This window comes from Lineus longissimus, chromosome 3 (assembly GCF_910592395.1).
Source record: "Lineus longissimus chromosome 3, tnLinLong1.2, whole genome shotgun sequence".
In the NCBI taxonomy this organism is placed as follows: Eukaryota; Metazoa; Nemertea; class Pilidiophora; order Heteronemertea; family Lineidae; genus Lineus; species Lineus longissimus.
This window is the reverse complement of record NC_088310.1, coordinates 21503512-21524002: the sequence shown is the minus strand read 5'-3', so window position 1 is coordinate 21524002 and position 20491 is coordinate 21503512. Positions and strand designations below refer to the sequence as shown.

At 39.4% G+C, this 20491-nt stretch overlaps 3 protein-coding genes across 5 annotated transcripts; 1 reads left to right on the top strand and 2 right to left on the bottom strand.

Annotated features, from left to right (window-relative positions):
* The first annotated feature begins 94 nt into the window (after positions 1–94).
* On the top strand, positions 95–7978 carry LOC135484220 (uncharacterized). Its single transcript, XM_064765490.1, has 9 exons — positions 95–181; positions 846–1171; positions 1488–1743; positions 2048–2104; positions 2452–3282; positions 3671–3840; positions 4696–4831; positions 5025–5170; positions 5467–7978. The coding sequence occupies exons 1-9, from the start codon at positions 118–120 to the stop codon at positions 5983–5985; spliced, it is 2505 nt and encodes an 834-aa protein (XP_064621560.1). The 5' UTR covers positions 95–117; the 3' UTR covers positions 5986–7978.
* Positions 7979–8210: 232 nt separating this feature from the next.
* Positions 8211–15687, bottom strand: LOC135484219 (leucine-rich repeat protein soc-2 homolog). 3 transcript variants are annotated; one of them, XM_064765487.1, is made up of 13 exons: positions 15548–15687; positions 14879–14901; positions 14074–14339; positions 13554–13654; positions 12983–13135; positions 12690–12855; positions 12354–12423; positions 11878–11989; positions 11585–11639; positions 11133–11293; positions 10650–10771; positions 10112–10276; positions 8211–9834 (listed from the first exon to the last, which is right to left on the bottom strand). In XM_064765487.1, exons 3-13 carry the CDS (start codon positions 14305–14307, stop codon positions 9668–9670), a joined length of 1506 nt encoding a protein of 501 aa, XP_064621557.1. In that variant the 5' UTR covers positions 14308–14339; positions 14879–14901; positions 15548–15687; the 3' UTR covers positions 8211–9667. The 3 variants fall into 3 exon arrangements, with proteins under 3 accessions (XP_064621557.1, XP_064621556.1, XP_064621559.1); XM_064765486.1 differs by having other exon boundaries at positions 14074–14901; XM_064765489.1 differs by lacking the exon at positions 14879–14901.
* Positions 15688–16554: 867 nt separating this feature from the next.
* On the bottom strand, positions 16555–19911 carry LOC135484851 (uncharacterized). The gene is made up of 4 exons (XM_064766544.1): positions 19893–19911; positions 19560–19685; positions 17389–18820; positions 16555–16972 (listed from the first exon to the last, which is right to left on the bottom strand). The coding sequence occupies exons 1-4, from the start codon at positions 19909–19911 to the stop codon at positions 16555–16557; spliced, it is 1995 nt and encodes a 664-aa protein (XP_064622614.1).
* Positions 19912–20491: the final 580 nt, after the last annotated feature.

Here is a 20491-nt window from a genome sequence, read left to right as displayed (position 1 = left end):
TTTATGCCAGGTAAATATAGTAAAGTAGACGTATTGTAAAGTTTTATGATAAAAATATACTCCTTATTTCTGCTGAGTGGAATGAGGTAGGAAGCAGACAGCTGAGCCAGAGCAAAAATGGCGTCGAAAAAACGGCGAGGTAAAACGGGAAAAAAGGCCCCTAAAAAGTCGGCAACACTAAGTATGTGCAGTTTATTACATTGCATATATGTTTATCTAATGTTACAGCACGATCTTTGCCTTGCTGATGTTGAACTGGTCGTATATAAGCCAACCAAATGTTGAGAAAAATTCGGCTGCTACTTTTTGGATTTCAGATTTTTACTTTGTTTTCAGTGGTAATTCGCACCAGAATTCGGTGTAAAACGGCCGTGATCCCCGCTATTGATTCATTCATTATGTGCTTGGAGTTTTGTTGTCAATGTGTTTTGATTTCATGAAGTAATTATATGTTTAAGATCACCGTTTTGGACACTTGAACTAATGACATTTTGGCCCAATGTGTCGTCGTAAATTCAATATGGCGGCCAGCGTGCAGACAGCAATATCAGCATGCATTGCATGGATTGAATCATATTCATATCATTGTTTTGGCTTTTGAGTTATTTGACAATAGAGCAGCTTAATTGGCTCATAGCATTTTTTAATAATTTACTTATTTAGACCAAGGAGACATTCACAATCAGAATTTGTTTTGTAAGCATCAATCAGTCCCATCTAGGTACTTGGACTATCCGGCTAGAGGCCCTATATCTATTTGATTTTGAAACATTTGACCATTTGTACGTGTTTGATGAGATGCCTCGATGCCAGATGGGACTAAATTTCTTTTATCTTAAATTCAGGATCTGATCCAAAGAAGCAACCAAAAAAGTCAAAAAAGGTGAAGGAGGAAGATCAAAGCATTGATGTTGAACCTTCTGAACTCAACTTGAGGAGGAGAAAAGTGGCATCAAGAGATTCATCTGCTGCAAGTTGCGATGATCCATCTTCACAAGAAGAAACATCAGATGAGATGATGACACAGGGGAGCACAGCTGAACAGGATGACACAGATGGAATCAAAAAGGAGGTGTCCAAGACAAATCCAGGTTCTCTGTCCCTTGATGTCCTAGCTATGGTTGCATCAGAGAAACTGGAAAAGGAGCCAGTGTATGGCTTGAATAAAAAGGTAAAACAAAACTAAAACTGGTAGTAGCATCACCACATGACACCACCATCATTGCTGTGCAGCAACAGGTCACAAAACAGATGGTATGGCTTTTCTCCATATACTAGGGGACATTAGATTAAGAGTAAGACTTTGGCTTTACCATAAGAACAAGTCAGATGTCATTCGGATATGATCATTAAGTTATTGACTTCAATTCAAAGATACTTTCAGAAAACAACCAACTCTTTGACTTTGAGTCTTAACTTCATGATAATATTAATACATGTAGTAGTAGTACTGGTAATGTAGTGAACAATCTTTTGATCTTTTACAGCTCACCCTAAGAAATGTCCAATCCATGGAAGTTCTCAACTTGGACCAGATCCGCTTGTTGTCAGACAAAGCCCTTGTTAATCTCTTTGCTGATATGACATCTAATGAGCTGAAGAGGAACTATACTTTTACCTGCTACCTGCAACCTAATAAGTGCTTTGCAAACTTCTCAAGTTTTGGGAATGAGACAAGGGCTAGGCAGTTGGTCTGTTCTCACTTGCGGGAGCATGTTGAAAAGATTGTTAAGGAATCTGAAGGTAAGTTCAAGAAAATGGGTTGTTACTTACAGCATAGCACAGTCAACTAGTCTAAACTAATACAATGTATTACAAACTGTCTTTAAAAAAGAGGAGTTATATCATCTATCTGCTGTGGTTGCATTATTGCAATGTGATGTGTATCCCAGACATGTGTACAGTAAGTTACAGTCATAATCATACCCACAAAAACTTTGTCATGGGAAAGCAAACTGTAGGTGGTCTTTTATATTTTCCATCATCACATATCATAATTAATATCTGAATTTCTATCATATCGCCAATGATTGAATTAAAATTTCAGGTGCGAAAGTCAAATTCACCGCTGAACCAATCCATGCCAGGAAAAGAAGAATGACAGGTTGGCATTTAATGTGATTTGACTAGAATTTAATTGAGTCCACAGGAAGATTGAGAAAATCATTATTGTGTAGTGACTTTCAAGAAATGGCTGCCAATGGCGAATCACCTTCAAAGGCCACATTATGCCAGTTGCAAGATAGAAAATAGTGTTTATTTGGGTCTTGCAAATGAGAGTAAGATTTTCACTTAAAAAGATCTTAGTAAACTTTCTAATTCAAGGAGTTCAGAGATATGTAGTTCAATGTGAGACGTGATGATTCCTTTGGTTAATGATTATCCTATTTTGAAGTCTTGATTGGTTCACGATAAAAGCAGCAATTGTCAACTTTTCTTTCATATTTTCAGCTTCAAAATCTTCAAAAAATCAAAAAAAGAAGAAAGGTATTGCCTCAGCTAAGCCTTCTCCATCATATTTAAAGCCAGGAAAACAGGACAAAAACACTGTTTACACTCTCCTCAAATCTGGCAAGTCAACAGTAGTTTTCCCCACAGGAAACATCGTTGAAATATCTGATTTCATGTCTTCAAAGAATTCTAAAGGGAAACAGAAAGAGAATGATCATTCTGGGCTATCAAAGCAGACACGACTGGCCTCTCAAATGAAAAAGAATATTGCCAAGAAATTTGCCATGAAAAAAAGTTTGAAGAGGCAAGAAAAGAAATTGTGTGATGATGAGGCGGAAGGTTCCTCATCTGACTCGGAGAGGGAGATCGATGTGGAAAATGATGATGGAAAAGACCCACGTTTGACAATTGGGGAAGAGGTGGATACTGACAAGTGTATAGCTGTGAATGATCAGTTCATCATTGACTTACTCACTAGAAGTCAGCCTCATCATGATCATTGTTACACTACCATATTCGGTAAAAGACGCGGAGCAGAGATGATGCATTATGAAATTGAAAGTTCTGAGGATGAATCTGAGGAAGAGAGCAGTTCTCGGACTTCTGCCTTAAAATTCAATAAGCACAAGTGCTTTCCAACACTAAACAAGTCACTTGACCGGCCACTGAAGGTTCTTCATGGTTGTGTACAAGGTGGTAATAATCTGTCTGTTCCTGTGATACAGTATGCACGACTAGCGTTTGCCCCTGATGGGACCCCTCTTGTGAGTGCAGAAGAAGAGGTGCAAGATTTCAACAGCAACACAATAGCAGAGAGCTCTAGTGCTCAACGTAAGTTTAGATATCCATGCCTCATTCCCTTTGCAGGTGTCTCAAGATAGGTGTTAACTAACATGAATTTTTTTCAGAATCACTGCGTTAAAAACTGAAATACATGTGTTTTATTTTTGCGCTCGCACTGTCAAAAGCAACTTAAAAAGCATGAAAATGTCATCTCTTATTATACAAACCATTAAAGTTCCTTTTTTCAAAAACTAAGTAGAGCTAATCTGATGAATTGTCCAGTTAGCTCACTACATTGTACACCACTGTCTACCTTGAACCTCAATGGGCTGAGTTAGTCCACTATAAACCATTGTCGTGCCTTGTCTCTCCTCAATGGGCTGAGGGTTATGCTCTCTTTGCGATGCTATGTTCATCTTTGTTTGTTACATTTCAGGTCCATATCCACCAATGCCCAAGTTTGAACTTGCAAGAAAAGGTAAAGTCTTTGTTCCAGAAGAAATGATTGGATCTTCGGGAGATGAAGCAGAGAGGTTGTTGGAACATCTGACAAAACGAAGACAGAACAAAACTAAACCAAAGGAAGGAACTGCAGAGTGGGAGAGGGTAGGTGTAGATGCTGTACAAAACTTATCTTCAATATACAATGATGGCAGTAGTCTCATATCCAATTAGAAGATGGTGATTGTTTCCCGCCTTTATAGTCTGCAGTATTGGAATTGTGAGTTGCGTGTCACCTTGGAAGTGAAAAAAGATATCTTGACTTTAATGATTTCTCATTCCAAATTTTATCAAGTTACTTACCACTATTTTTAAAAGAGTGAGCCATTCAGTTTGCCTTCTCCCTCAAACCTGTTGGCATAAATGCTAAAAATATTGATTTCAGATTTCAAGCTTAACTATTAGTGTTCAGTTAGTGCTATAAGCAGTGAGTGAAAGATCTTGATAATTGAAGTTGTGTTCTTACGTTTCGTTGTTACATGTTTTAAACTGTTGATTCATGCTTTTTTCAAAACATTGCCTCTTGTTATTTTTGGTCCAAATTGATATGTAATTGCAAAACACAAAAATATGTATTTCATTGGAGGTTTGTAAATAGTATTTATTGCTTTTCTGAATCACTTTCTCCAGGGTAGGATGAAGTAAAAAAAAGTCTTCCTCCAGAGCGTGATCTCAGAATTATGATTGCATTGTTTTTGCAGCTAATTTTAAATTTTAAACATGTATCGGCTTCATTTAAATCAATTCCTAACACTATGATTTGATTAAAAGAACGAGTCCCAGAACTGTCAATGATTAGATCAACTCTTCATCAGTTTGTGAATTTCTCCACCTCTATACTTGCATACATAACTCATCTAGTTGTTCAATGGTATCCGCTGACGACATGAAAAGTCTTGTTGGACTCTGGCCAAAGTGACCAAGGTTTTGAAGACAATAATCCTGTCATTCTGTTTTCAGAAAACTGCATTGCGGTGCATCAGAGAACTCCGAACGAAAAAGAAGGATGATCGCGTGCCACTGATTTGTAAGATCTGTAAAGATAAGACGTTCACAGCAGCTGCAACTTTGATGTATCACTACAGAAGTCATGCTGGTAGGTGGAAATGAAGATTTTGAGGGCATGTCTTAGTCTATGCTGGGATCTCTAAACAGCTGCAACTGATGAATAAAAATAAACAATCATTGAGTTGCTTAGGCATTATTACTACCAATACTACTACCAGGATAAATTTGTGACTGTGAGTAAAAATGTTGTGCAATATCAGTAATGTGAATCTCTCTTCCAGGTATCAAGCCGTTTGTTTGCCTCATCTGCAACACCACATTTACAAGACAACACAGCTTGAATTACCACATGCTGATTCACAACAACCAGAGCAGATTCACCTGCATTGACTGTGGAAGGAAGTTCAGACACCCAAGTCATTTCAAGGTGAGTTATCATTGGAAAGAAATTTTTTCCTTGTAAGTTCAACAAGTTTGGGGTTACCTTTCATAAGAAATTACCGAAGTGGATCGCCTTGTAACTGTTCGCATGGAAGGAAGGCATGCAAGCTCTTCAGAGATCAAGGTCATTAAAGTGTCTGAACATACAGTAGCTTGATTATGATTTCTGAATACCTTTTCATGTTTCTTGGGTAATGCGATTGACAGATTGATTCTTGGTTTAATTGGATGATTCATGTAAAATTGATGTTACATGTACATCACATCTAATTCTAATTTCAGGAGCATATCCGTCGCCACACAGGAGAGTGTCCATTTGTTTGCACAGACTGTCCTCTCAAGTTCAAAACACGCAATACTTACAAGCGACACTTGAAAACAAGACATGGGAAGTTACTCACAGCTGCTGGGATTCATGTAATGACCGCTGAGGAGTTCAAAAAGTTCCAGACCAAACCCTATAAGAAACGTGTGGAAGTGATCCCAAGTGGTGGATGCACAATTGTGGAAGGTCAGGAGCAGAGTGTGGCGGAAACACGAGCTCTTTTGGAGGTTGGTGGCAAACTTAAGCAAAAGACTGTTATCATAACACCTGAAGGACAGGTATCTGTGATAGAGACTGGAACTGAGGGCCAGTTGATGCAGATGGAGGCTGGAGGACATGAATCAGATGGCGCTGATAGCGTGGACATTGATGATGAGGATGACGAGGACATTGACGATGGATTCTCTGATGCATCAATTGATAATGAAGAGGATATGGAAATGGAGGAAGATGATGAACTTCTTGACATAACATAACTGAGATGAAAGTTTCTCACTAATTCAAACAGTCTTTGATAACATTCTCCTATGCATAATGATACATTATCTGTGCAGTCATGTACAATCATCGTCAATACTATTGAAAATATTATAGGCTGCTCACTTGTCTATTTTTGATATGCGCTGTGACAAGACTGCACTTTGATTTGTACCAGTTGGTCGTTGCTCTGTGGTACCAGTTGGTAGGTAATCAGTGCTCAGGTTTGTGTATCGTGTGTGCAGCCTGACTGAAACTATACGTAAGCTGCAATCCAAAGTGGCATTGTTATAAAAGTTCATTGAAGAAGGTGGTTTCTTGGTGTCAGAGCTGAACTTCAATGATATAATGGTGTATTGATCTGATGTTTTTTCCCACCTGAATTAGTTGAATTCCATGCATTATTGTGGTAGGATGGCCTGTTTGTTTGCCATATTTTGTACATTAAAGTAGTGTATTCTCATTTGAATCTTAGAACTAAAATTTGAGGGGCTAGAAGCAAACAATCATGTCTATGACATGTAGTAATTAGTTTCTTCCAGCAGTCAAACTGTTAAAAAACGAAGGTACATGTAGTCTAAAACAGCGGCGTGTATCAAGTATGTGCACAATTTTCTTTTGCAGTTTGTCGGTCAGATTATTAATTCTATTTTAGCCTCATTCTACTTGATTCATTTTAAGACAGCCAATTCATAAATTTGAAGAAAGTTTTCATAATAATCATCTGAAGTATCAATAGTGCCAATACAACCAGTTTTTGCATTTATCAATATATAAAACTAACAGCTTTTATAAAGCTACTTCTATTTTTAATGCATGGGCTCCTGCTCTGCAAATAATGAAGAATGGCCTCCAGTCCAAGAATGGAGAATAATTTGCTTCATCCATATTTAAAATGGTGGTTGATACCTTTATAGTTTACATGTATGAAGCACAAAAATAAGTTTCCGACACACAATATTGAAGATTAGTCTGGAAAATGTTTGGAGAGGTTGTGTGTGTTTTTTCTGTCCCCCAGTTTCTGACTGACCATGAATATATACACGTACTCTTCTTGAAATCCATTTTTGGTTACCTGCCCAAACTTGTTGAACATACTTTCCAGTACCAAACTGTATGGTAATTTGTATCATGATATATTTTGTGAGGGACTGGAGGCATACCACTACCAGACCTAATTTTGGCAGTCGCTCAAGAATTGAAAAAGTATATCAAAATTATTTCTCTTTTACTTCTGGGATATTTATTGTTTCTCTGCTTTCGCAAATATTTTAAAGATACTAACGGAACACATGTATCAACATTGTATATAGATTGAGCAGCTGTTTTGTAAATGTATATAATGTCAAACGATTCAAATAAGTCTCAGTCTGGTATTATGTAAAGTTAGTATGTGAAAAAATACAGTATTTGTACATGTACATGTGTTTCTGTTGAATTTATGTGTAGAATTTGCATTTCTTGAAATTCGATCTTTGCCAGGCTGAGTACACTGTTGCATTTAGTAATACTAGTTATTGTACATACATGTATGAAGTTCTTTAATACATGTACCTGATTTGGACATACATTGGACATTGTTTAATCATGCAGGCACAGTTGGTGGCATTGAACATACATTTTAAAATTCGATTAGTGCCAGAGGGATAAAAGTATTTTTGAAAGTAAGCCATTGTTTGCTGTGCTCTCATCATTAAGTCTTCTGGATTGTTTCTTTTAACTATTTCTGTGACATGTCTACTCTACCACTATCGTGAAGCTGTGTTAAGGTTTCCTTTTTGTGTCGGCAGTTATTTGATGATGGGCAGTCCAGTGTATCTGACCATATCAATATTTCCATTCATTTAATCCTACAGTTTTGTTATACATCAAATTACTGTGTAAATGCTTCATACTCCCACTTAGCTATAGACTTCATTATACAAAAAAATATGTTGATCACACAACTATTGATATTCTTATAATCTATATTTTTTCCATATAATAAATATTGTGGACTAAAGCCGATTTTGTTGTTCTTTGGTACAGACTGGGACTCGTTCTGTGCTCTGGCCAATCGCTTATGGACGCCAATGGTCAATACAGATTATCTATTTATTATTTCTCCCAATGAGACTTCTTCTATGAGTCTTACATTCTACATGTACATACCATAGACCGACCTGTGCCTGCAGAATTGGGAAATAAAAGATTCAGTGTAAAACAAAAGAAGACCAAACACAACTTACAATAATTTATATAATGTTTAATAAAACAACATGAAAACAATTTCAATATTCTAATGGCCACTTATTACAACATAATAAGGATAAATACGAGGTTGTGATAACCAATATCTTTGGCAAACAAACTTTACAGCTATCTGACATCTCTTACAGGCAGTATAAATTCAAGGTAGTGTAAAACTACAAGAAACAGGTAAAATCAGAATACAAGTGTATGTGGCGAACATTTATGTTCTACTTATAGATGTACCAGGTACATGTAAGACCTCCTGAAAATACTGATAATAACTTCAGTCATGATCCTACTCGCATTCTGAACAATCGGAGGTATTCTGTCCATAACCTACATCTAGCTCCCTTCATATCACTATCTAGAAAGGTTGCAGGGAACAAAGGTACTGATGATCATATGGTGTATAATACAAACCAAAAATCATGCCATAGAAAGACTACTGTAGCACGCATCTACATGTACACAACAAAATAATGGCAGTAATAGCAATATGCCTGCAATAAGATTAGAAATTCACACCAAGTGAAGCCTTTGAGGACTGGGAGGGACTTACGAACACAGAAGACGCAAGGATATGTCATATTCCTACTCAATTCCAATTTACATTCGAAAAATCTTTTAAAAATGCTGATACATGACATGTTCAGAATCTGCCCAACAGAACCTTGGTTATACCAGGGTAGTCTTGCAAAATCGAGAAGGCATCCAATACAACAACCTCAACTACTCTAGTGTTGTTTCTGATTCAAGATCCAATTTATTCCAACCCCCATAAAGGTTCTCAATGGTTTAACCCTAGTTTCTTACAGCGCAATCTTAAGGCACTTTTACATTTAACGTACATTCATAGTTTACCAAGTAAAACATGAGGTCATATTTATTTTTGTCCTGTTGAAAACCGACAACAACAACAACCATAATTCTCTAAACAACTCCTTTCTGACAAATAACCATAGCTACATGTACCAGAACAGTACTACATGTAAGGTGGGTAAATTCTTGTACTCCAATCAGCTGCATTTAGCAATCACACAAGTTTCAAAATCAGTAAAAAATTCTATTAATAGAATGATGTCAACATCACTGAACTTAAAGCCCATCAATATCTATGAAAAAATAAATAAATAAACAGCTGACATGATATGAATTCATGAATATGAACAATTGTTTTGTACAATACAGGAGAAACCACCTACAAGCCCAGGTCTACATGTACAATGTAACATGTCACATTTGAAGACTGACATGTCCACCAAGACTGGGCTAGGCTTATGTCGATAGTCAAGAAAATTAAGTTGACCATATTCCTCTATGTTTCTAATGTCAGGGAAAACCTAGAGTACATGAAATACTGCAACACTATTCTAACGATAATTCCCAGTAAAGAATCACACGACTTTAAATAATGTCCTCATGGCATGATGGCATCTGCTGTCAAAAAATTTACCCCGGAATGTCAACAAAGGAACACTGACGCGGTGAGCAAATCATCTGATACAGGGGAATTCGCAATCCTACCACGTCCATGGTGTGGAATGTCAGTTTGGATGTAAAATGATCAAAGAGTGGACGATCACAGCTATCACACTGCTTGCCCTCCTGAAGATAATCTGAAAGAGGACAGAGACATGTTTAGAGTGCTATTCAGCATGAATCATTGGACAGATGAACAATTAATTGGCATACCACATAAAAAGAAGTGATACACCAATTTACTTCATTGACATATCGCACAGTATGAGAACAACAATGCAGTGTTGACAATGACCTTTACCCTGTTCCTTTAAGAGTCCTATTGATTTTTAAAAGAATGAGAAGTAGCTGAAGCTCTGGCCAGTTTACTGATTTCATCAATTTTGATGTCAACTGATCCAAATAAGACTTTACTTTTTAATGATCTGGGTAGATTTTCCTCTTTCCATTGAACTGTGGATCGAGACAGTAACCTGGCAGCCATTTCCAACAGGGAGGGAATGGTTGAAGGGGGTGACTGATTATAGACACAGGAATGCGGTATGTACTCCTCTTCTTTTATCAGTGGATTCTGCATCACTGAAAACAATGGACACTTGGTGACATTGTAATACTGAATGCATACTGTAACATATCATCAGAAAAACACAATGGTAACTACATACTTTGAGCCCTGTCAACTACGACGGAGTCAAACAATTTATGGAAAAGGCAGTGTTTTCCTGAAGTAAGGAACTACATTTACATGTTAGATGGCAGGCAGGCCATGCACTCCACCAAGGAATACCGATATATCTTTAGTAAAGTCTCTGCAGTTACAGGTGCGGCAATCTCAAAATAATGCACAGGCACTCAACACATCTGACAGTATTCATCGGGAGTTTCGTAGACAGCAAATATTGTTAGTTTGATGAGAGTCACTTGAGGGTTACGGGACCTCCGAAATACTTACGAATAAGTACATTCAAAAACAAGTAGACTATAGATCCCGGCAAATATTGTAGAGAGTTGTTGCCGAGGTAGAGCTCACTCAGTCTATGCAGACGGCCTATCTGAGCAGGTAAGGAGGACAACCTGAAATGAGCAAATTGTGATTTAGCAAATCAAAGTTTCACGGAGCAGGCTTTTATCGTCTTTGAACAACAAACCTTTGAATTTGCTAAGGATGTATATGGTAAGTATGCTCTGTTACAGATTGTTTAGAAGTCAGGGTGATGCAATTATCCATAATGTCACAGATTCTATTCGATTGGTATCTCACTTTTCTCGGACTTAGTATCATTCTGCATTAAATAACACAATAATGATTGAATGTGGTCGACCAAAATTGCCAGTCACATTTTAGAGACACGAAAGAGTGTCTTCACTATTGTGCCCAGTAAAGGCAAAAGGAAAGCAGGCTAATTGATCCTCAACTCAACAAAATGTTACCTACCTATTGTTAGTTACCCATAATCTCACCAGAGACGTACATCTACAGATCTGATGTGGCAAGGACACTAGCTGATTATCTGATATGTCAATCTCTGCTAGGCGCACCAAATTACCAAGATCACTCGGCAAACAAGTCAATTTGTTGTCGGCTATGTACAAACACTGAAAAAAAGGAAATCAATTGTTGAAATCAATCAGGTCAGTTTATCCTTCATATCAAGATAACTGAGCAGTACGCAATCGACATGAATAGCAAAACTCAGTAATATGGCAATCCTGACCAACAAGACATGTCACTCTACGTATCCCAATGACAGACAACTGAATTTATAGTCCACACTATAAATACCATCTTGATTTTTTGAAAATTTTCCTTTTTTGAGACTTCGCAATGGATGTCACTACGTATCAGTCCTTTTAAAAGATTCCAGTCAGTAAAAAATGCATTTTTACCTGTAAGTTTATCAGATTACAGAGCTCATCTGGTAATAAGCGGATTTCATTATTTCTGAAAAAGAAGAGAAAAGATTTAGATTTAAGGAATTTCAGCAAACTGGCAGCTTTGGCTGTCTACATGTTAAAGCTAGACTGCCTGGGTAGACAGACACCGAGGGATTTTGATCAATTGGAGGTCTACGCCAAGCTTTGCAGTGAACAAAACAAGCCTTTCCTGCGATGTCTCCAAATTCTTCCAACCGTTCTTTCACACCACATCACATGTCTTGTAGAGTAAACTTGACACTTACTGTAAATTGATCTCTTTCAGCTTTTCTAATGAGCCTATGCAACTTGGTAGAGTTGTGAGGGAATTCTCCATTACATTCAAGTACTTCAACTTCTGCAGGCAGCCAAATGACTCTGCAACAAACCATCACAATATTCATATTACATCAACCACTTCAAATGTCTTTTAGGGGTTTGAAAATCTGGGTAAACAGACTCTCAACATCGTACTCACAAGCCTCATTTTGATTTTATGAGAGATTTCACTGCTCACACCAGATCCTGATGCTTTGTAGCTACTCAGGTGTGGAGCAAAACCATGACCATTTGATGGTTTACCAGAGCTTGATAATCAAGAGGAATCACTGCTGCAATATCAATGAATGATTTGAAGATAACAACCTCATGGTTTGCACAAACTATCAAAACAACCGTAAGACTTGTCTACACAACAGTTGAATCAACCTTGTGGCCTTATTGTTGCTAATGATCAACCTACCTGGAATCTTTTCAAGAAGGTTGCATCTTAAGTCTAATTCTTTTAGTTTTGTCAAGTTGCCTATGCTTCCCTGAAAGTTTAATGGGGAAGTTTCTTGATTTTATATTTCCCATGGACGTTTTAACCGAGCAGTACATGCATGTACAGTGCAGTACATGTACAGTGTGAGTCCTCCAAATCATGAAATAAGGTGAAGCGAGGCCAATTCACAGCATTCAGTACCCTGTTCAAAATACATGTATATTGGATAAAAATCCCATTGGGGAAAGTCATAGATCAGGACTCCTAGGTTGGCAAGTGGGCCAAGATGCAAAAGTTTTTGCAACAGTGACTTACTGGTAAATATGTGATCATGTTAAAGTGAAGAAAGAGTTCTTCTAGACCAAGCAGCAGCCCAATTTCATCTGGCAATGAAGTCAACTTATTTGAGGAGAGATTGAGGCTGACTAGCTGTGTTCCAAAGTACCCTATTCTGGTGGGACAGGAACTCAGGTCTAAGAAGCTGAAAGAGGAAAAACAAACTCGATATAGAACAAGTGTTTGATCGATAACAGAAACACAAAGACAGCACATTTTGACATGGTACCTGATGACAGAATGAACTATCTGCCACTGTTTATTTGCTTTACCTTAGATTGAGAAGTGTAGGTCGTTCATCTGATAGAGGATCTAATCCATTCCGTGTCTTTGATGGGTGGAATTTACAGATCACAAGGGTGCGGCCACAGCAAAGTTCACACAGGCCTAACTGGCACTCTTTATCAACTGTGCTCTTGCCACATCTGGAAAGATTATATCACATGCATGACTTAGTGTGCAGCAATGAGTCAAGTACGCTTTTGCACTATACCACAGTGGGGTCTGCACAATATTTTTAGGAAAGTGTTCTTCACTCAATTTTTTAAAAAGTTTTCCCCACTATTAAATTGGTTCAAACTTTTTGGTCTGGTGGTCCAGCATATTTTAGGAGAAAACTTATTAGCTTAAAAGATAACTGGCTTGTAGTTGTTTTAAATGATCTGGTGGTAAAATAAAAAAAATAAAAAAATAACTTTGGTTTGTCTGCCCACCAGACTAAAATGGGCAGGGGAGATTACTGCAGAGATGCTAATTATTAACAAGATATGATTAAGAGGATTTCACAGTACTGCTAAAACAATAAGCAACATACCAAGCGGCAGTTGTCATACACATTCTTACCTAGCACATGAAATCCTAAAAGCCTTTTCTGAATTTTGGAAGATATTTGTACCATGAGAAGTTGTCCTTGTCAACTGCTTCAAGCCAGACTGCCTAGGGACCTAAACAAATATATTGGAATGAAAATGAAATAAAACTTAGTGGGTTCTGATAACTAACAATGCCCCAAAATTTTACATATAAAGCCGGAGTGGCAGAGAATGAGCCCCATGAAGGGGGCCATAGTTGTCTAATTACAACAGTGCTTTTATGCACAATAGTGGTGCAAAAAGAGTCCCAATAACAAGCCATCTAGGGAAATGCCAGTATTTTTTATGAATTTATTTGCATGGACATGTATCTGCCTTGTTTATGTAGTCACATTTTGAAGAGCAAGCCTTTTGCCAGTCTATTCAAAGACATTCACAAACTACCCTACCGATATTCATCTGCTTACCATTTCAATGTTAAGCTTGAATATCCACCATTACAATACAAATAACAATCTCCAATTAGTCACAGACAAAAAATTGTAACTTACGCAAGATAGGCTCCTGCGCAAGTGAAATGTTACCATTGGGCATCCTCTTCCACTAGGTCCTCCCTGAGATCCTCGCTTCTTCTCATCATCATTACCCGAGGCAAGATTGACTAGAAGCCAAATCAAACTACAACAGATGGAGCTTGTAATAGCTATAGCGATAGTGGTGGTCTGGACATTACCACTAAAGAAGATCCAGTCCTGTGCCCAACCCATCAGGAAACTGGTCATCATACCATGCGAGTTAGATTCTACATCGTAAGTCACTGAAACAAAATTGAACAAACCATGAGCGTGAATATGTATATTTCCAAGTAAACATGTAACTCCAGGTGCATAAGATATCACCACTATCAAATCACATCCCCAAGAACTTCATACACACACTTAACCGATATTAAACAATTAGCTCACTGTACACAGATCATAATATGTAGATACTCACCAAACTGGTGTTCAGATACTACAATGTACTTTGTACTTGGTTGGTTCCAGGTATGGGACTATAACAAATGTCTTTACTTATGAATGTTATTTTGGTTCCCAGGCTTGAATCATGAGATGCAATATTTTATTACTATCACTATAAGCTGAGAAAACAGCATGTGTTGATGATGATTGGAGAATTAAACAAACAAAAGAATACAGCCAGCCTAAGTTTCAATTTCTATTATCAAATTGTTGATGAGAAAACAAAATTTGAAAAACAAATGGCACAGGCCAGGCTACATCAGACATCATACATTAATTGAGACCGCCATAAATGGAGAAAAGGATTTATACTTAGGCATGCTTAAGGACATACATTTTCTTCCTTGAATAGTACACCTGAAAATTGATAGGAACGAGTTTACAATCCATGATCACAACCCAAAAATGGTCATCAATTGACGAAATAACTGCATTATCATCATTTATGCAAGTTACATAACACATAGTTTTAGTACTGATTGAACTGTATTGACAATGATAATGTTGTGTTGGTTATCATGGGATAGGCAATTAGGAGGAAGTAAATTTGGGCTCTGACATAACCAGTCATGCATTTCACCTGGAACAAAGGGTCACAGTGGGCTTAATGGCAGGGCATTGTGTCCAGTTTATTTTGTTTGGGCCTTCTTTTTCTGTCTTTCTGCCGACGTGTCCTCAGCATTTGTTGTTCAGGCTGTGGCCTGGTTCGTCTTGTCGAACTTAGGTCCATTGTGCAGTATAAACTGCAGACAGAGTATACCACCAGCATGCATACGGTGGCTTACGTTAGTGTCATGGGGCTGTGCTGAGTCAGTGCAGTGTCTAAAACAGCTGGTGGGAAAGAACAGCTACAATGTGGTTGAGAGCAACACTATGAGTATTGAAACAAAGGATTTTGAGCCGAGTGTCCGACAGGTGAGGTAGGCCTACTAGTTAGTACTACTACTAGTACTAGCCTAGTCCACAGCCCTAACATTTACCAGTCTCCCAAACAAAAACTAACCACTCTATTAGAACCAGATTATCCTGATCATATGATCATACTAAATTCATCACAGCAGATCATCCATGAATCGTGATTTCAAAACAATCACCGTGTAAAACTGACATTTATTGACATTTTTTAAGAATCTCTCCAGCCTTTTAAACGGAAGTAATGAAATGCGCATGCGTGACTTCTGTGTTTACAAACAAAGCCACGTGCTTTTATATGAATGGACCACGCCCTGTTGTGACGAGATAGGAAGAAAAAGACAGAGGGCCGGGGGGGGGTACATGTTTCTTCAATATCTACTACGTATCAATCAGGGTCGTATTTAGAGGGGGGGCAGGGGGGCAGCTGCCCCCCCCTGTGCAATAAATGTTGAAAAAAATTTTTTCAGACAGTAATAAAAAGTCAAACTAATCTTAGCCATAGCTTTACCAGCATGATAGCAGCATATGGATAGCAGATGTTATCAACTCAGGTTCAACCCTTATAATCTGACCAGTCGAGTGCCCTGACCCTAGTCGTCTATGGTTATACACAATGATGCAACATTAGGTAAAGACTAGCTATGAAAAACTATGAAAATTAACATTTTCTGTCCAAATCTTCATAAAAGTGGTCCTTTTTTAGAGTAAAAATACTATTGATTCACACTTCCAAATGCCAGGAAAATGCCATTTCAGACCTTTTATTTTCAAATTTTTCGGGGGGAGGGCCCCCAGACCCCCCCCCCCCTTCGGATGCGCCGGCGGCGCATGCAGATCGCCTTCGGCAATCTATCCCACTGCCCCCCCCCTGGACAAAAAAGTTAAATACGGCCCTGTCAATCACTAACTCAGTGACTAAGATATCGGCCAACGACATAATGTCGAAACGGCCCCTGCTCGATTTTACAGCATTCAACAATACCTGGGCGATGTGCGGCAATGACGATATTGGCGACTATCAACCCGGTTTGGAAGTAGAACATCCCCCTTGAAATAGTGTCCGGTCCTATTGGGGCTGGGGGGGGGGGGGGGCGATTACGCTAAAATGATACTCTGAAGGTCTGGTCTATCCCATGGCATGAAGACATTTTCCACCACATCAAGGGAATTTGTCAGTTCAGGATAGTGTCTGAGCAGAATAGATTTCATGTTGTTCCTTTTGATCCACCCCAGTCCCTCTTTAGTGTAGTAAGCCTCATCATAATCGACAGTATAAAACCGGTCGGAGTAGACAAGCCGCAAAAATCTCGACACTATGTCTTTCATGAAAGGGTCCATGGAAGAGTCATCCTTCTTCTCTGATTCTATCATACGTCCCACTGTCTGGTCTACACATTCGAGGCAGCCGTTGTAAACCTTTGCTACTTCCTTCGCCAGCTCCTCGTCGCCGTGCGTCAGGTTCAAGAACGACGTCTTCGGGGGGAGGCCGTAGGCGCGAAGAAAATTGTTGTATCTGAAGGACAATACTAAGACATGAGACATTCAACTTCACACAAAAAATGTGCCACAAGTATTCCTAATCCATGCGTTACGAACACTTGAAGAATATGATTATTTCTTAGGACCTGCGATTCTTTTTCTCGGTCATTTCTATGGTTCTATATAGTCTATGATTCGAATCTCGTCTTGAATCAATGTCATTGAAGCCAACCGCGCAGTTTTCACGTACACGCACCAATCCTGCGAAAAAATAGTAGCATGTTCCTCCTCCATGCTATTTTCAGTGTTCTCAGTGTTCTCAGATGTTTGGTGGTAACCATGTTACCGTTATCGGGTGAGACAACGAGCTTCTTCGCTTCGGAGAGCGCGTGGGCAAACTTGAATGGTGATAATGGACGGAGCAAATATCATATCAGTATTTTAAGTTACCTGGGTAATCCACGTTCTCTGTCCCGCAAGATACCAACTGCATCCAGGTCGGTGATATTCCCCTGACCCACGGGCATATTGATAAACGACTCGGGAGTGTTGTGCAAGCCACTAAGACCTTGTCTTTGGGTGCCCAGTGTGTAGAACAGGTCAGCGTCCGTATGGCCTTTCTTGATTTCAATAACTTTGTCTTGTATATCCTGCAGGGTGAAATTCTTTCCAGTCAAGGCCCCGTTTAAGTGACTTTTCACCACCATCAAATCTGGACATCCGCTATGAAGACGGAAAAACGACAAAGCGTCCAACGAAAACGCAACCGAAAAATTCTGAGGTCGCTTGATTGCGCTTTTACCAAACACGGGCTGGAATTGTTGTTCTACGTCGGGACGATATTTTTTCACCTCTTTAGCCAGTTCTTCTCCGACTAGGTCGTCCAAAGTTCCACCGAACGGAATTACCTTTGATAAAAGGCGCAAGACGGGATCGTTGGGGTAGAAAGCTTGAAATGCTTCAGTGAGGGTAACCTTAACGCTAAGTGCAGATAAGATGAGTCTTGACACCTGGAAGAGTTTTTCATCGCTCCAATCCGCGTGGTTCCTCCTCAGCATATCGCAAATGGCATTGTGCTCCTTTGCAAATAGCGTATGCATGAGGTACAACCCGACTGAGAATCCTCCTTGTCGGCCAATGAGGGGTATCATTGTCTTGTCGTCAATGAAAAGACGGTCATCGTCGTCCAGAATAAGTTTCCCATTCTCGAACGTCCTGAGTTGCGCCTGGACACCTGGGCTAAACCCATAAATATAAGAAGCGTCCCACCAGGCAGTGTTCTTGTTATCGAACTCCACATAATCCTGCGGGACGCTCGGGTCCAGAGGATATGAACTGTACGTCGTCTTTTTCGCTCTAATTGTCGTCTGCTCTGGGAAAACAGGGTCCGTTTCTGGTATTGGTATACTCATGATGTCGGACTTATTAAAACCGTGATCGACAAAGTCATGCAACAGGAGTTGGATGAAAAACGTCAGGAGTTGGTTTTCATAAGGGCTTAATTTCACCTTGTCTCGTCTTAGCAGCTGCTGACTCACAAGTCTCGCACTGGGAATGTGCAAGGTGTCCGTCTCCGGTACAGCATAAGCCAAACTGACACTCCGGTCCAATGGATAATCCACCCCACCTGCCAGAATGTTTCGGGGATCATTGCAGCGACCGTCGAGTGTCCTGTATTGCTTGTTAGCACAACCCTCACAGTGTCGGCAAAGGGTGTCTTCGGTAATGTTACAAGTGTTCTCAAAGCATGCCCTTGAGACGTTCTCAATTCGGCCAAGGTAATCGTTGCTGATGCCGGTGTATATGGTCGGATTCATGATTGACTTGAATGTCGCCAACACATCTTCTACGTATGTTGTGACTTTCTTGATGTCTACTTGATCTGAAGTGATACAGGGCAACATTTACAAATAATTTGGAAGACTTATCGGTCTACTCGCCGTCAGCTCAAACTGAGACATATACGTCGACGTGATCTAATTTACCTCAAGACTTTTTGGCCTAAGCGTTTGATTGTTCATTCAAACGCCCTTGCGATCCCCTCCTTCATCCTCGAATACCAGCTAGGGTCTATTGTATGCTCCTACGCTCACCCACATACGCTTGGTAGTGCCCATGAGTGATAGGCCCCGAAGCATGGGATGTCCCTGCTTTATACATCAAAGATGTCCCTGCTTTATACATCAAAGATGCCAAAAATCCACGGTGATGCGCTATGTCTTTCTCTATCAAGCGCTGGTCACAATCACTACATGTAGCAAAACCTAATTGTTTCAACTTCCAGTGTGAAAAGTCTGCTGTACGGACTTGCTTACTTACCACAGTTCCGACCATTGTAAAAGCTAGGACAAGAGCACGAATATTTCCCAGGGGTATTGGTGCAGTTTCCAAAATGACAGATGTTGGGGTGTCTCGTACATTCATTTACATCTGTAAAGGAAGACATCATATCCAGAGTGGAGGTTACACCACAGAAAAATTAATCTTCCACAGGCCGTCCAAATAATTTATGCTTTATGTGTAAAGTCAATTCGACGGTTCGTTGCCAAATATAAGTATGATTATAATTTTGTAAGATATATTTCGTTGGAAAACGACAATGACGGAATGATCATGCTTACCCTCTGCGCAGTAGGTACCTGTCCAACCAGGAGGACACTTGCAGTACGGCTGGACGACCACTCTCAACCGACACTGACCATTGTTGTGACAACTGGTGTGCGAGCAGGGAGTCGCAGTTTTACCATCTGAACGATACAAAGAATGATACCATGCAATCAAAGACAACCTAACGCAATAGGGAGACTCATATTGCCTGAACCTAAGGAAACTTCTTCCTGTGGATATGCTAGGACGTAGACCTAGTGAAACGAGATTTTAGAGAGGTTGGCCTATCTCTAAAAGCTGAAAGCGTGGTGTAGTTTGTAATAATATCATCCCGCGCAAAAACACACCAAAGTCATAATAATCCATGTCACAACAATCACAACCTCATATCCTGTCACAGCAGAACTGTACACTCTTGTTTACTCTGTCTCTAAGATTCAATGACAATTTGATCATATTACATGCATGTATACCTCCTACCTACCTATTTCGTGTGAAGCAATTGAAGCCAAAAATGTTGCAAAAAGAAGGACATGGCTGTGGAAATACATGCTCTTAAAAGATCCAGACCAAGAGGCATACTGTCACAGGCAGTACACTAGGTTTTCTGGGAATAAAGCTCGTTATTTTCACGTGACTCGAGTTGATTGTGACAGAAAATTGTTTTGCGATGTTCATTTCCATGTGTGTACGTTCGAATATTTGAATTAATTGATTACGAGCCTAAGTGATGAAAGAAAATGCGTAACCAGGAGTGCCGAAGTAGAAAATGTTTCCATGGATAAAGGGTCCGGACCTATTGCATCTGACGGATTATGTTGTGTACTATGAGTAGCATGGCCGTCAGGGATCAGAAGTATGCGTGATAGAATCATCTGGTACCCGGACATTCATTCGAGGTCATTTCGAAATTCTACACCAGCTTAACATAGTGCCCCCCCCCCCC